Source organism: Gigantopelta aegis, chromosome 4, assembly GCF_016097555.1.
Source record: "Gigantopelta aegis isolate Gae_Host chromosome 4, Gae_host_genome, whole genome shotgun sequence".
Lineage (NCBI taxonomy): Eukaryota > Metazoa > Mollusca > Gastropoda > Neomphalida > Peltospiridae > Gigantopelta > Gigantopelta aegis.
Window position 1 is genome coordinate 2,068,354 of NC_054702.1, and position 15,746 is coordinate 2,084,099.

Here is a 15,746-nt window from a genome sequence, read left to right on the forward strand (position 1 = left end):
AGTTTTTTCTTCTTATTTTAAAGTGCATTCGTTGCTACAAAAGAGAGAATACTACATGAATGACCGTTAGACTCCATTAAATGTTATCTAACAACGTATCTAACGTGCGAAAGCGAATAGGATACGTTTTAAACGAGTTGTAAGATAAATGGTATCTATCGGACACGAATGTAGTATCTTTAATTTAAACGTCTTTTCCATCTAAAACGTATTTATGGCCATAGCTCTTACAGTTATAACTTATGCGTCAATTGCAGGTTAACTTCACAGAGCAATCGATTTAGACGACTTCTTGTTCTTTTTTGTTTCATTGGATGGTACATACCATATGGCAGCAGTGACCTGGTCATCACCTAGTAGTGGTCAGTCGTATTTTTTTTTATCAAATGTATATCAGGCCTGTAGGAACTAGGGGCGTGTGATTGAAGAGCTCTCTCCCCTCCCCCTTCGAGGACAAACATGTACGGTTTTTTTGTCATACTCTATATACATAAGCGCACACATGACTTGTGCCCTCCCCCCCCCCCCCCTTGTTAAAAGGTAAAGTTTGTTTTGTTTACCGACATCACTAGATCTCATTGATTTATTTATCATCGGCAACTGGATCTGACATATAGTCTTAGAGAGGAAAGCCGCTAAATGTTTTCATTAGTAGCAAGGGATCTTTTATATGCACCATCCCATAGACAGGATAGCACATACCACGGCGTTCGATATACCAGTCGTGGTGCACTGGCTGGAACGAGAAATAGCCCAATGGGCCCACTGATGGGAATCGATCCTAGACCGACCGCGCATCAGGCGAACACTACCACTCGGGACTACGTCCCGTCCCAGTTTCATGTAAGTAGTTCTGGGTCCGCGCATGGACATTCAGCGAGGCGGAAAACGAAGAAGTTATTTCGAGCTCTGTGGTAGGACAGATCGAGGGGATCCCGTTACAATTGCCCAGCTTTGCCACCTCGTTAGGAAGCCACGGCGGAGTGCCCGGACAGTTTAGAGCTCATTAAGAAAGGTGAAAGAAAACACTCGAACGGCGCAACAACAGACGAGTAACAGTTGACACCAGTTGGCCATTTGAAACACCAACCAGCAATACACACGGTCGACCACCGTCAGCGTTTAATGAGCTGATCACTTGGGCTTTAAAATCTCAATGCACGTTTGGACCAGAGCTCCATTATTGTGGCTTTAACTGACCAGTGAACCCTAATTATGTGCATGAATATACAGGCGTGGATACAGGATTTCTGGAGGAGGGGGGGGGGGGGGTCCAAATGTGATGACTGATCTCTCCTTTTACACAGAATTTAGGACTTGATTTTATAAGATTGAAACCAGAGACGGCCGCTTTAATATAATCAAGTTTCCCCTCAAACGTTATGGTCGGTTTTCAAAACAAAACAAAAAAAAGGGGGGGGGGGGGGGTCCAGACCCCTGGATCCGCTACTGATATATGGGTCCCTAACAAGTCCTAGTTTCCATAGGGTTGGTAAGGGAATCTCAGAGAATGTGCCCAAGACAGCCGTGTTTGAACTTTCAGTTGATGTGAGCACGAGTCAAATAGTTGACTGATTGATTGGATAAGGTTGTGCCCACAGAAAGCGTGTTTGAGCCATCGTTATTACCTACCAAACAACTGGGCCAACAGAACAAGCTGCTAGTTCCTCTGTTTAGCAAAATAAATTTTGTTTTTTAAATTATAGCCTACTGTTAGGCCTAATTCCATCATTGTGCTTCATGTCCTAGATTAAACAACAAAATTTAACAGACCGAACTCTGGCCCCACCATGTTCCTCTTCCATCTTTAACCGCCTCACCCCACCCCCCCCCCCCCCCCCCCCCAAAAAAAAAAGAAGAAGAAAAAAAACAAACCCAGAAGCAAAACCAACTCCCCCCGTAAACATACACGTCTGTTTCCAAAAGGCTTGTAAATGTTTGTTTACAGCTTAGTCTAAAGTTATACGCCCTATTGAGCTACAATTCTAAAATCAATAAATTTAGGACACAATAAAAATAAAACGCAAAATTTTAATATTATAATTGTTTTTATACTTAAAAATATTAATAAATGATTTTTTAATTGTTATTTATTTTAATACACACCAATAACATTACTAATAGCTACATTAGTCACTATTTAGCGTAACGACCTACGCGTTTTATAAACCTCAATCATTGAGGCCTTACGTGTGCATAGAAGTGAGTTACGAAGAACAAACACGAATAAATGTTTGACAAATTGTTTCTTTGATACCAGCTTGGCCAAGCAACAAGAAGATAAGTATCTAATCGGCTTCTTTTGATATCTCTGGGTCATCCATGGGGAGTCAAAGCGATGCCGCAATCTTTGCTCGATGCTCTTAACCAATCCATATTGGCCGCCCTAGAAAAACATTACTCAAGGGATAGTCGGTGCGCGCCCTTCAATTGGCTAATTATGTCACGTGATTAACGGTCCCGCCAAATCTAAAAGGAGGCGAAGTGAACGGTGTTCAGTTAGTTGTGTTTTGATCTCGGAATATTACTGTTGTTGATTTCAATTCTTAGATCGTGAAATAGTTGTTATTGGAAATAGTGGATTACTATGTCTATGTTACAACATCGATCCTACCGCAGTAAGAGGATGCCGAAAAGAGGTGAGGGTTGTATTGCTAAAACATTGACATACGAAGAGTTGGACGATTCTGGCTTCCATGATGAAGAACCGTCGCCGATGGTTGCCGATTTTCTAGATGATGATTTCGCTTCACCGTTAGCGATACCCAGTCCCCGACGGATGCGAAGGATAACCCGTTCCAGGAGAGTGTCCCCAGTGTCAGTAACTTTGAATTTTGATGATATAGACGATGAGGAAGAGCAACAGGTACCCGGTATTTGTGACCTTTCCCCATCCGGGTCTCCGGGATCCCCACCACACAGAAGGCTTCGTGCTTTGCGACTTTTTGACACCCCACACACCCCAAAATCCCTTCTACAAAAAGCACAGAGAACGAAAACCCGAGAAAAGAAGAAGACGACGCCAGAATGCAACAAAGTAGAAGCGAACACGAATCCCTTCACACCTGTAAGCCTCGCGACGGGCGTGAAGCGAAGCAGATTGGATATGGAAAGGTGAGTCATCCCCCATTTTACAATTTCTAGTGCTTTAAACATTTGACCTACTTTTGTGAAATTTGTAAAAAAAAATTAGAATATTTTGCTTGTGCTTCACATTTTGTAATGACATGTTCGGAAATATTGTAGCATATATATTATTTTTGTATGTTTATTATTTGTTTATTCTTAATTTTATTCAATTTGGTACATCTTGTTACTCTCTCTCCCCCCATAATGTAAACACAATTGAATTGTTTTGGCCTGTCTGTGTAAACTGAAATTTTATTTTAAAAGATTCATACAATCATACAGTAACAGTGCATGGCTACCAGTAACACTGACATTTTTAAACAGTCGGCTAGTTATTTGAATTATTTATCTTATAAATAATGTCATTACAAACAATATATTTTTTCTGAATCTGAACAGGTCATATTTTATAATGCTTAAAAAGTCACATTTGGATGCTTAAAATAAAGTTAAACATTAAAGTGTGTGGTTAAAATGATGAATATGGATTTTGTGGTATTATATACCAGAATAACTAGAAACACTTCTATGCATGGGAAGGCAGTGTTTCTACCAGAGAGAAATTGTTGGGTATGACACTATGGAATTGAATGCAACCACAGTATGGTGACCTCCCCCAGAAAGAAAATGGGTTATGTTTAAGGTTATGGTTAAGAAAATCATGCAGTAATGATACAAGTATTTCTGACGTTGTTGACAGACATTCACAGACATTTTCGTAAAAATAAAGTTACAGAAAGCAAGATTGAGCTTCACCCACTCATAAAAATGGCTCATTTCTTAATACATTTTTTTCTATGATTTTCAAAGACTCAGTTGTCATGATTTGAAAGAAAACCTTATTCTAAAAACAATTTTTGTCTGTTCTCAGCTGTACTGCAATCTAGTTATTGAACTTGAAGTCTCATTATTGTCACATTACTGACAAAACTCTTTACTGATACTTGCCAAAAATATATGGTCCTTATATGTTTTAACATAAATATCTTTCTGGATTTCTGTTTAAATATACTTATTAAAACTCAGAATGCAACTTATATTTTTTACACAAACAATTTTACCATTATAACCATTCATTTGCTCAACTTAATAACATGATTGCAAGACATCAGAATTGTTATATTAATTTTCCAAAATGTTGTCTGTTAACATTGGTTCTCAATGACTCCAATTTGTAATTTGCCTTAAAATATATAAGTACATGTTTTGTTGAATAACATACATATTTTGATAAAACACTGAAAAGTTTTGTGTTGGAAGGTTTGCTGTAAGCTATACCACTAAACATTTCACTCACCGAAACAACTTACATAGTTAACAGTATTTACTGCTGATGCATGCTACAGTTTTTGACGCACATGTGGTCAGTTTAGTGCTCATTTGAAGTAGAAATTATTTTAGTTTAGCCAATTCTCTAATATGTAGAGAATTTCCTTGAAAATTATTATAAAGTGGTTAATTTAAAGAAAATTTTGTTATAAAAATTAGCAATTGGCTAATTTGGCAGTGTACAGGGTGAGCCCTGAACAATTGTCTGTTTATAAATATTGGTATACTTTAAAACCGAATGCTTAACCTCGCGCTGAAATTAGTTCACCCATGATAATTAATTTTTTCAAAATGTTAACATTTTGACATTGCAAATAAAAACATACATAGGAAAGCTGTTAACCCCCATTGTATTAATATAAAGAGAGAGGCTAACCCTAACGTGTGAAATAGTGGGGAACATGTGGATGTATTTCACCACGATCCTGTTCGCAATGTGTGTTTTTTATTATTTTCTTTAGCAATGGTACTAACTATAAAAATATCCAAATAAAATAACATTTGGAATTAAGTTTTTAGTGTATTTTTTTTGGTGCCTTGCTTTTTGTTTTCGGCAAATTATGAAAGACATTTGTCAAATTAAAAACAAATTTGTATTCAGGTGATAATTTGAAACATTTTATTAAATCATAGCTGTATTATTAATTTAAATGTTTTGTTTACTATTCAGAAGTTTATTGGATGAGTCCTTGCAAGAAGATTCAGACCCTGAGGTGCCGTCATCAAAGGTATTGATTGTAGAAATAATTAAAACACATATTTTAGCAAATGTTTTCAGACAGTATTAAGTAAAAAATCTGAACCCTCAGAATTGAAGAGATCTTCACAATCATCATTCCTTTTATTACATTAAATAATAAATATGCTCATCAAAATTAGAAGTGGATATTTTTATATTGCAGGAAAACTTAAAAACCATTATCTTTGTACTTGAATGAAACAAACCATTTATTTGGACATGTGAAACCATTGGCAGACTAGATTTCTAGATGTATTTGTCCGGTGGACTAGTGAACATTTCTGCTTATTTCTATCGCTGGAGTTTTGTGTGATGGCCTTAGTGAGCTAAATTTGTTTAACTAGTGAATTATCTAAGAAAAGTTTGAAAGTAAAGGTTCACTAAATAGCTGGTGGGCTGATGTGAATTTAACATTGCATGACTCATAAAATATTGTATTCTGATAAGGGCTTCTAGAATTTTATAAAAATCCACTAGCCCTGGGATCAGTGTACCCATAAAATTTAATGATGATGACTAGATGATGTAACAGTATTTAACTATACATTCGTCCCAATTGATCACTTAAATTACCTGAGACAGCTGAACAAAGCAATCAGTTCATTTGTATTTTTCATTTATTCTGTAACAGTGGAGATGTTCACCTTAAAAATTAGACACTTTGTTAAATCATTTCACTTTGTGGGAACTGACATTTCGGAGAAAGGCACTAACAAAATTAACTTTATGGACTAAAAAATCTTGACAATTGTCAAAATTGTATCAGTCAGTAAATTAATAAGCTAAAGATTATTTTCAGAAAATAGCCCTGCATGAGATCAACACGTCGCGGTACGTTGAGGAGTTCTACGAGATCTGTAAGCTGGGCGACGGCGAGTTCGGCAGCGTTCACAAGTGTGTTCACAGACTGGACGGGTGCACGTACGCAATCAAGAAGTCAAAAACACCAGTAGCTGGCAGCGTCTATGAGTAAGTGTCATTTTAATCATGTTGGAAAAGTTTTAATTTTAAACTTGTTAGATGCTAAATGGATGTGGAAGTGTATATGATTATAGTTGTACTATTTACTAATATAAATTCTTTGGGTCAAATATTAGGCCCAGATAAGATGGTCAACTTTCATTGTGTTGAAATTAATTAATATTACCTACATTCTTCTATATGTGTATACAGTAACAAACAAATGGAATTGACTAAAATATCATTAGTGTTAAAATGTTCTCTTTAATTGTTTACTGTGATGTGTTTGTTTTACAGACGGAATGCGATGAACGAGGTGTATGCTCATGCAGTGTTGGGGAAACATGCACACGTTGTCCGGTACTACTCCGCCTGGGCTGAAGACGACCACATGTTTATACAGAATGAATACTGTAATGGTAAGTGGTGTTTTTTTTAACATGCTTTGCATGCTGGTTTATGATGGTACTTTTATATGTTTATATTATCTTTCAATATGTTGCCACTGTACGGTAAATTTTCAGACATGTATGTATTTACACTCATAAGGGACTAAATGTTGAAATAGCCCATGTTGGACACTGTAATGGTAGCTTAAAATGAGACGTTAAATAAATGTTCCTTTATTTTATATATTAAATTTGACTGTTTTAGGTGGTAGTTTAGCGGATCTCGTAGATAACCAACGCCACGCGTGTTGTCAGCTCCTGGAGTCAGAGTTGAGTCAGATCCTGTATCAGGCGTCGCTTGGCTTGAAGTACATCCACTCCCAGAACCTAGTGCACCTCGACCTGAAGCCCGGCAACATCTTCATCCACCGGAACCCACGCCTCCTGGCGTCGCCCGAGAGCGGCATGGAGTCGTGTGAGGAGGAGGAGGAGGAGGAGGAGCCAGTCACGTACAAGATTGGTGAGGAGTTTATTAGATTTTGTTTTTAGGAACATCTCTTGCAAGGTCATCCAATGACATAATAATCAAACTGGTGCTCTATTATGCCAGTTTGAACTGGTGCCAATCTGGGGTTGCCACCTTTTTTTAGAAAGCATCTCTGTCATGTCAGATATGCATGGAGAGGGTTTCTCACTAACTCGGATATTATTAAATATCTAAAACAAGTGCAGATTCTGTTTCAGTTACAGGGCCCCATACCACGAAGTGATCTTAGCACTAAGGTCATCTTAAGTGCATTAGGTAGTTATGCATTTAAGGTCATCTTAGCACTAAGGTCATCTTAAGTGCATTAGGTAGTTATGCATGTAAGATGTAAGCGCTAAGATCACTTTGTGGAACGGGGCCCAGGTGTGCCGAGGAGCTGTGAATGTTTTAAAGACATGTCAGCTACTACCAGTATGAAATCACTTATTTAAATTATAGTTTTTGTTATGTTAAAAGTCAAAATGTCTTTGAGCTACACTCTGGCTATGTCCTGTTTATCTGTTGCATTTTAACCTGATTAAAAAAAAATAACACTATTTAAAAATTATATATTTTTTGTGTCCATTATTTGGACACCCGCTGGTGCCCAAATTAACTGTTTTAACTCATTCTGTAAATTTTCTAATGTCTTAACAGGTGATCTTGGTCATGTGACATCCGTCTCTAATCCGGTTGTCGAGGAAGGTGACTGTCGCTATCTACCCAGAGAAATCCTTAACGAAGATTACGACCATCTTCCCAAAGCCGACATCTTCTCTTTAGGCTTGACCATCTTTGAAGCTGTAAGTATGATTTTAATCTCTTTTTTTCCAATAAAAATAAGGGGTAGGTGTGTTTTTAACATCAACTATACTGAACACAATTAATTACGGGCCAGTTGACTTTTGAGTAAGTCATTGCTAGTGTTATATTGTTCATTTTAGCAATTTTTAAACATAGGTGACTTCTAAACATTGTTTTATTAAAATTTGACCCATTACATAGGAAAATTTCACAATTTTTGTGTGCATACAATAGTTGATGACAAAGTAGGAGACTGCATTTGATCTGAACAGAAAACCTTTCATATTGTTAAACCAATATTTTCAATTTAAATATGTTATTAATAACACAATATTTTTCTCTCTAGGCATCCTGTGAAAGATTACCAAAGAATGGCAAAATCTGGCATTCCATACGAGATGGTGTTCTACCAGATCTCCCGGGCTACTTGACCGACTTCCACCAATTACTGCAGAGTATGATCAGCAAGGACCCCCGCGACCGGCCGTCGGCCCAGGCCCTGACACAGCACCCCCTGCTCTGCCCACAGATACAGAAAACAAAAGCTCAGCTTAGAAAAGAACTCAACGAGGAACGTTTCAAAAATCAGATGTTATCAAAGTAAGTCTCGCCCCCATTTTTAAAGTTTGATTGCTTGAATTCCCTTGAAGAAGGCTGTATTGTACACCTGGGGCATAATTCACTAAACTCTTGCAACTTAGCGATCTCGCAGTGTAATGCTAAAAGACTTACAAAAAGGATACATCTGTTGTCTAGCAGAGCCTAAGAGAATTTTGAATTAGGCCCCTGAAATGTTGGGACATGTTATTTGTGTGGTTTTTCGTTTAGTTTTAAATTTAAAGTTTTTTTATTATTGTTGAATTATGTCAACTTTAAGGTTTGCATTTTTTACACATATGTTAGTGTAGTGATGTCATGTGAAGAAAACCAAATAATGTGATTTGATTTTTTTGCTTTCAAAGAATTCTCTAAACATCTGTATTTTTATATTGGATATTGGATATTTTTATTTAATTTCTTATGAACCTTCTTGTTTTAAATAATATCCTAAAAACATATTTTGATACAGGAAAAACAAAACCTCTCCTAACATAAATCCTTACTACACATTTCCATTTTTCTAATTTTCCAGGCAGCTGATAGAAGCGACGGAGTTCATCACCCAGGTAACGCCTCTAACGAGTCAACATTCAAATCGACTGGCGCGGGTCGGGCGTTTGATTGGGAACAAGATGAAGAGAAGCATGAGTTTGTCTGCCTTCTAGTTGTGCGGGACTCTGACATTGTTAGACTGTGATCCCTACTCTGAACCCTGGAGCGAGAGCCTGGTGGCGAACTCTTTATTCTCACTAACACAGTGATATGGTTAAACAACAATCCTAATAATGACTACAAAATGGCAGTTATAAAACTTAAACTTATGAATGACGTTCAGTTTTGGTTTCAAATTGTGAAATTGCAGACATTATGTTTTTACACTCAGTTGTACAACATTTTGCCTGGTTTAGTGTTAAGAGAAATGACCAAAACATCTCATACTTCAAGAATAAAGCAAATAGCAGGGAACATTTTGGGTTTTTAAAATCTTGATTAGTAATATTTCTAGTAAGTTGAAAATTGATTAGCAACTACTGTTTAATTGTGTAACGATCTGTGAAACTTGCATAGTGAATTATGATACAATGTGAACAAAATGTTCTCTGAATAGTCCCCCCAAATAGTTTTATACACTTTATGATAGTGATAAAATTGATGTTGAAGGGCTTAATAATTTAAAACTTTTAAATCTGCTTGGTGAATTCAGGATACATTTTCATACCCTGTTGATAGTATTTCATTACTTTTCCGACTTTAAGTGTGTATTTTAGAATGATTATTCTGGGGTTTGGAGTGGGCCAAGACGAAGTGATAGTCGTGATAGTGTGCTGTGGAATGTCTGATAAACTGTGCTATTTTGTTATTTCTTAACCCCAGGCTGTGACGAAAGTGCAACTTTGTTTCATGTCCATTGAATTGCTTTCTTCCTGTGATTTTGTAATTGCCAATTGTATATATTTATATATAAAATAGACAAATGTATTATTTTTTTTTAAATTTTCAAGTGGTGCTGCTATTAAACAAGCAGATATATTCAAATTTGAGAGTGAATGTATTGTTTGAATTGTGTGTGTATATCTATCGGGCTATTTGCAAGTTTAACTAAAGGTGCTTGATGTTTTGGTTGCTATAGTTCATAATTATGTAGGTGCTATTCTATGCTGGAACAAGGTGTATGGCTTGTTCGGGGTTTCCTTCACCATTCCCATTTTTTAACAAAAATTGTCAAGAATATTCAGAGGACATTGATCTGGCGAAAAAATTATTGAAGATCTGTTTTTCTGATGTATTATATGAAACCTTTTTTACTTTTGAACCAGTCACTAACCCTGCTTATTTAGCAGGGTAAAGTATTTTTGCTGTTTGAGCTTTTTCATTAAATTACATTAATTAAAACATTTTGTTTATTTGCTTACAAGTGAGTGGGGGAAAACAGTTTTTGTAAATCTTTATTAACTCAAGAATTTATCGTTTTAAAAATACATTTCATAACATTTGGAAATCTTTATACATGTACTTCCCATATTGGTTACAGTGGCTTACAGTGGCTTAAATTTATCAATTGAGGCTTTTGATATCATTCCATAGGGTTACAGTAATCTTGTGCAAAGAATTGACAATTTATCAATTGAGGCTTTTGATATCATTCCATAGGGTTACAGTAATCTTGTGCAAAGAATTGACAATTTATCAATTGAGGCTTTTGATATCATTCCATAGGGTTACAGTAATCTTGTGCAAAGAATTGACAATTTATCAATTGAGGCTTTTGATATCATTCCATAGGGTTACAGTAATCTTGTGCAAAGAATTGACAATTTATCAATTGAGGCTTTTGATATCATTCCATAGGGTTACAGTAATCTTGTGCAAAGAATTGACAATTTATCAATTGAGGCTTTTGATATCATTCCATAGGGTTACAGTAATCTTGTGCAAAGAATTGACAATTTATCAATTGAGGCTTTTGATATCATTCCATAGGGTTACAGTAATCTTGTGCAAAGAATTGACAATTTATCAATTGAGGCTTTTGATATCATTCCATAGGGTTACAGTAATCTTGTGCAAAGAATTGACAATTTATCAATTGAGGCTTTTGATATCATTCCATAGGGTTACAGTAATCTTGTGCAAAGAATTGACAATTTATGTTATATACAGTTATGGTCTAATTATCCTTAATTATCATTTCTCTATTGACTTAATAAAACAAGATTAAATGAAACAAACACTTTCTATTTATTGCTATATATTTTTAATTATCATTTCTCTATTGACTTAATAAAACAAGATTAAATGAAACAAACACTTTCTATTTATTGCTATATATTTTTAATGTACAGAATCATTACTATTACTTTGATAACCAATTTGATGTTTGCTTGATTTGAAATTAATATAACATTCTAGTGGAATTCAGTACCCTGCTGGTATGACATAATTAAATAGCTAATGATATATCTAGGTTACCATGGGCATTATGTTTGTTTAATGATTTTCATGTGCTTCTGTTTTGGTGGCACACTGAAGTAGTGTACCTTAACGAAATAGGTACACTTATAAATCATGATTATATCAAATTATTTTTTATCTAAATCGTGATTATTTGAAATTATTCTTGGTGTAAATCGTGATTATATCAAATTATTCTTGGTATAAATTATGATTATATCAAATTCTTGGTTGCTGTTAGGAACAATGACTATGCCAAAGACACTGGTGTATATTTTGTAAATATGAGAAATAAAAATTAAAAATTAACATCTTGTGTGTCATTTTTATATATTTAATGTGTTGATGCTGTAACCAATTTGGTGTTTAAAAAGTAGTGTTATTCACTATACAGCGAGACCTCGATAATCCGGACAGTATGGTTTTTCCTAAAAGTGTCCGGTTTAACAAATTACCTTGGTACTGAATCATACCTGAAGCATTATTTCCCTTGAATGGCAAAGCAATTAAAAAACAAATGTAGTTTTGTATAAACTTTTTTTTTTTAAGCAAAACATCTGTGAAAAATAATTCTAAATGAATATTTAAAAAAAATATATATCTTAAAAGTAATTTCTTAATTAGATTTTGAATTTTTAACGTTAATTTTGACGTTAAACTAGTTATCATCAGCAAGCCTCCGCATCGGAAGACTTTATTACCCCCCCCCGTCATGTTCTCCTTCAATGGCGTACATTCTATCCACTGTACCCTCCCTCGTCACGTTATGCCTAATAACCTCGAAATAAAATAAAAACGTGTTGTCTTCAATTCCAATTTAATTAAATGTACATTAAAAAACTATAGTTTGACACCCAATAGCTGATGTATTTTTCGTGTTGGGGTGTCGTTAAACATTCATTCATTCATTCCGTCCATACAGGTAGTTAGCGGTGCAGCTTTGAAATAAGGCGTGTTGTTTTAAACGCTACTGGATCCAACTTTGTGAAACAAGCTTAAGCAGTAATGAGCCTGCATTGCTAATTACTTCACAATAGAGGACACCTGTACACTTACCACGTTGAAAGGGAAGGACTAAAGATTATCTTTACTGGGCACATTGTACTAAAAACATCCGACATGTAGCGTTGAAAGGCGTACATTATAGAAACAAACAATAACCGAATAAATAGAAACACCAAAGAATTATGTCTACAGAGCATTGTTACAAAAACATCAACCAAGCATAATCTAATGCAATATAATTTATTTTCACCTTTGTAAATTTATGACGCAGCAAAAAAAATGTGGGGTAATAATGGACGAAATAAAAACCCAGTGGACGAATCGTCCGGTACTGATTTTTTGTAGTGGACGAATCGTCTCGAGTTCCTCAGTGGACGAATTGTCCAGTGGACGAATCGACTGCATCCCGTATGTATCAACATATATATATATCTTAAAAGTAATTTCTTAATTAGATTTTGAATTTTTAAATGTATGTTTCAACATTTTTCTTTCAATTTAAAGGCTGTACTTTTGTGACTTTTCATTTCTTGGGATTAGTGTAAAAATAATATAGTTTTACCAATGACAATTGGTCTTAATTTTAGTAATTACATTTTATAAAGACAATGAACATGTTAACAAAAGGGTACGCTAAATCCGTGAACCATGTCATTCCCATGTTGAAGGAAAAGCCACAATTAAACCTACTGTGAGGTGTGAGACCTATGGCACTTATTAATTAATTGTCTATTGATGTCTACTGGCCATGGTAGTTGATACTGCTGCTTTACTGGCTATGCTTGAATGAACTCGGCAGGTTATATTAAAACAAAAATCTGTTCAAATGATCAGCTGGAAGAAATTAAGTCCAGTCAAGGGAAGCAAAATGTTTAATTTTTTACAAATTGTTGATAATGATTGTCCGGTTCTGGAAGCTGAATATCTGGATTAACGAATACAATATAGTGGAGAGTTTGTTTTGTATGTCGGGTGTAAGGTGGGTTTTCGGGACCACTGGAGTCCTGATTATTGAGGTCTCACTGTATAATATTTTGGTGTGCTGCTAGCGAGTTAAGTTAAATATCTTAAAATATCGGTGAAATCAGTGTTATCAGTCACTCGGTGACAATAACACATTTTTGAGTGAAAATTACACTATTTCACTCTAAAATGTGTTATCGTCACTAGAAAATGTTATCTTCACTGTAAGAAAGCCGGAACTATTTTGCTGCTGGCATTTTTAAACTATAGGTAAATTGACAAAAGTTATATAATAAATAGAAAATTTCATGTTTTTTGTTAAATATGATTTATGTCTCATCTCGTGAAGTTTGCAATGATATCACACTCGTGATAGCATGACTCGTGAGATATGATTGCAAATTTCGCTAGATGAGATATAAATTATATTTAACAAAAAACATAAAATATCCTCTGTGTATTATTTGAATGTCTCTAACCTAAATGGTGGGTACAGCTGGCCAAAAAAATTTTAAACAAAATTTTATTCTAGATTTTAATCACACAGAGATGTATTAACTGGAAAGCAACAGTCAACAGAGAGATATATTGTAAACTGACTGAGAATGATGCTTATTGAACTTGTTGGCAGTGGTTAAACCATTGGTTTGTTGATACTGCATGTTACTGCTCACTGAACCACTACACCAAGTTGGTAACAACCACTTCACCAAGTTTGTAACTGTTGACCCCATTAAGGTCTGAAGGGAAAATAATTACACAGCAATATGCCTCAAACTGCATTCGAGGCTAGTATTGGAAGTATAAATTGAGTGGGTGGTGGTGAGTGGAGGCACACTTTCTTTAAATCACTTTAAATAAAATTTTTGCAGCAATTCAAGCAATTGTTTCGGGGGTGTTGTGACAGATATTACAAACATGCTTGAAAATGAAATTGATAATTTTTACAATCAAAAATGAATTTAAATATATTTTGACAAACTGGGGGGTAGGTGTGTGGTGTACCAGAACACTCCTGTTGATGACAAAACTCAATACCAGTATTCTACTCTGCATATCCCCACCCCTTTACAAAATGCTGGATCTACCCCGTTATATTTGCAGCAAAGTAGTTATTTAAAGGTAGATTATTATAACGAATCTGGTGTTATAAATTGATTATCATTGTCAAATATTCCTACTACAAAAAAGGCATAAAGTAAAACTATTATGTAACAACATGGTTAAGACGTTTGTGTGCACTTGTTTTTAACAATTTTATTACAATTGAAACAATTTGGGTATTAAGTGGATAACCACAGTACTTTTCCAACTTGCAATTTATATGCATTTTCAAAATAAATCTTAATAGCAAAAACAATGCAAAGAGAATCAAAAGAAATTCAAAGGCAAGACCAATTTCAGTAGCCCTTAATCCTAATAGTAATGTACATGTAATGGGTTTAGCCAATTGACCATCTGAATTACTGTTGTGCATGCATAATGAAGATTATGTGTTCCATGCTTTTTGTTTTGACAGTCATTTGTTAAGCCTGTACACCAGATTGCTACAAGTCTGCATTAGGCCCCCTGCTATTATCACTTGAATAAAGCTGGGCCTTTCACCAGATGCTGACTTGTGCAGGCCATTTGCTGTGTTGTTTTAGGAAGCTACCAGTTAGATTAATAAACAGTGGTAGGTGTTGGGGTCTTGTCAAAACGAGCCAGTGTCATTTAAAACTTTCAGGTATTAGAGGCAGTTTTTAAAAGTTTCCCTTTCTTTTATTCTTTTCACCTGCAGCTTGGAATTATTTTCACTCACTTGACAACTTTAGTTTTTACAAAACTATTTTTAGTTGAGTGAAAACGATTATTTTATAAATTAAAATAAGTTTTATTTGGTTTAAAACTCAATAACATTTAATAAAACTGGTAATATGTGTATTGTATTCAGTTTTTGTTTTTTCATTCACCTACTTGGTGGGGGGGGGGGGGGGGGAGAATTGCCCACCCACCTGAAGCAAAATGTGTAGAATGATACAATGTCTGGGCTCACGCTGTCCGTTAGCAAATTGCTCATTTCTATATAGAGACTACAACATTTAATCTTTGGCAAATAAAATATTCCTTAAATTAAGCACATTTTAACAATTTTCAAGGAAATGCCCTACAAATTTGTTCCAGTGCAAGTCCTGCGTGATATATTGTCTTTTTAGTTTGGTTTTGAAAGAGCTTGTAATTTTGATGAATAAAGAGTTGTATTTGGTTTCTGAGCACAATTTAAACTGGTTTCTTTTACCTTGTTTACGTCAAATTAAGATTCAAATGTAATGACCTGAGAACACAACGTTCTGGTCAGTGTGTTAATGCC

At 35.1% G+C, this 15,746-nt stretch overlaps 1 protein-coding gene across 1 annotated transcript; it reads left to right on the forward strand.

Annotated features, from left to right (window-relative positions):
* Positions 1-2,484: 2,484 nt before the first annotated feature.
* On the forward strand, positions 2,485-11,737 carry LOC121372467 (wee1-like protein kinase 1-A). The gene is made up of 8 exons (XM_041498783.1): positions 2,485-3,114; positions 5,129-5,186; positions 5,997-6,166; positions 6,455-6,576; positions 6,812-7,066; positions 7,730-7,875; positions 8,223-8,476; positions 9,009-11,737. The coding sequence occupies exons 1-8, from the start codon at positions 2,588-2,590 to the stop codon at positions 9,139-9,141; spliced, it is 1,665 nt and encodes a 554-aa protein (XP_041354717.1). The 5' UTR covers positions 2,485-2,587; the 3' UTR covers positions 9,142-11,737.
* Positions 11,738-15,746: the final 4,009 nt, after the last annotated feature.

Coding starts and splice junctions, on each gene's coding strand:
- LOC121372467 (XM_041498783.1), top strand. CDS start 2,588: ATGTCTATGTTACAACATCGATCCTACCGCAGTAAGAGGATGCCGAAA. Junction 7,876..8,222: donor GCTTGACCATCTTTGAAGCT/GTAAGTATGATT, acceptor TTTTCTCTCTAG/GCATCCTGTGAAAGATTACC. Junction 8,477..9,008: donor AAAAATCAGATGTTATCAAA/GTAAGTCTCGCC, acceptor CTAATTTTCCAG/GCAGCTGATAGAAGCGACGG.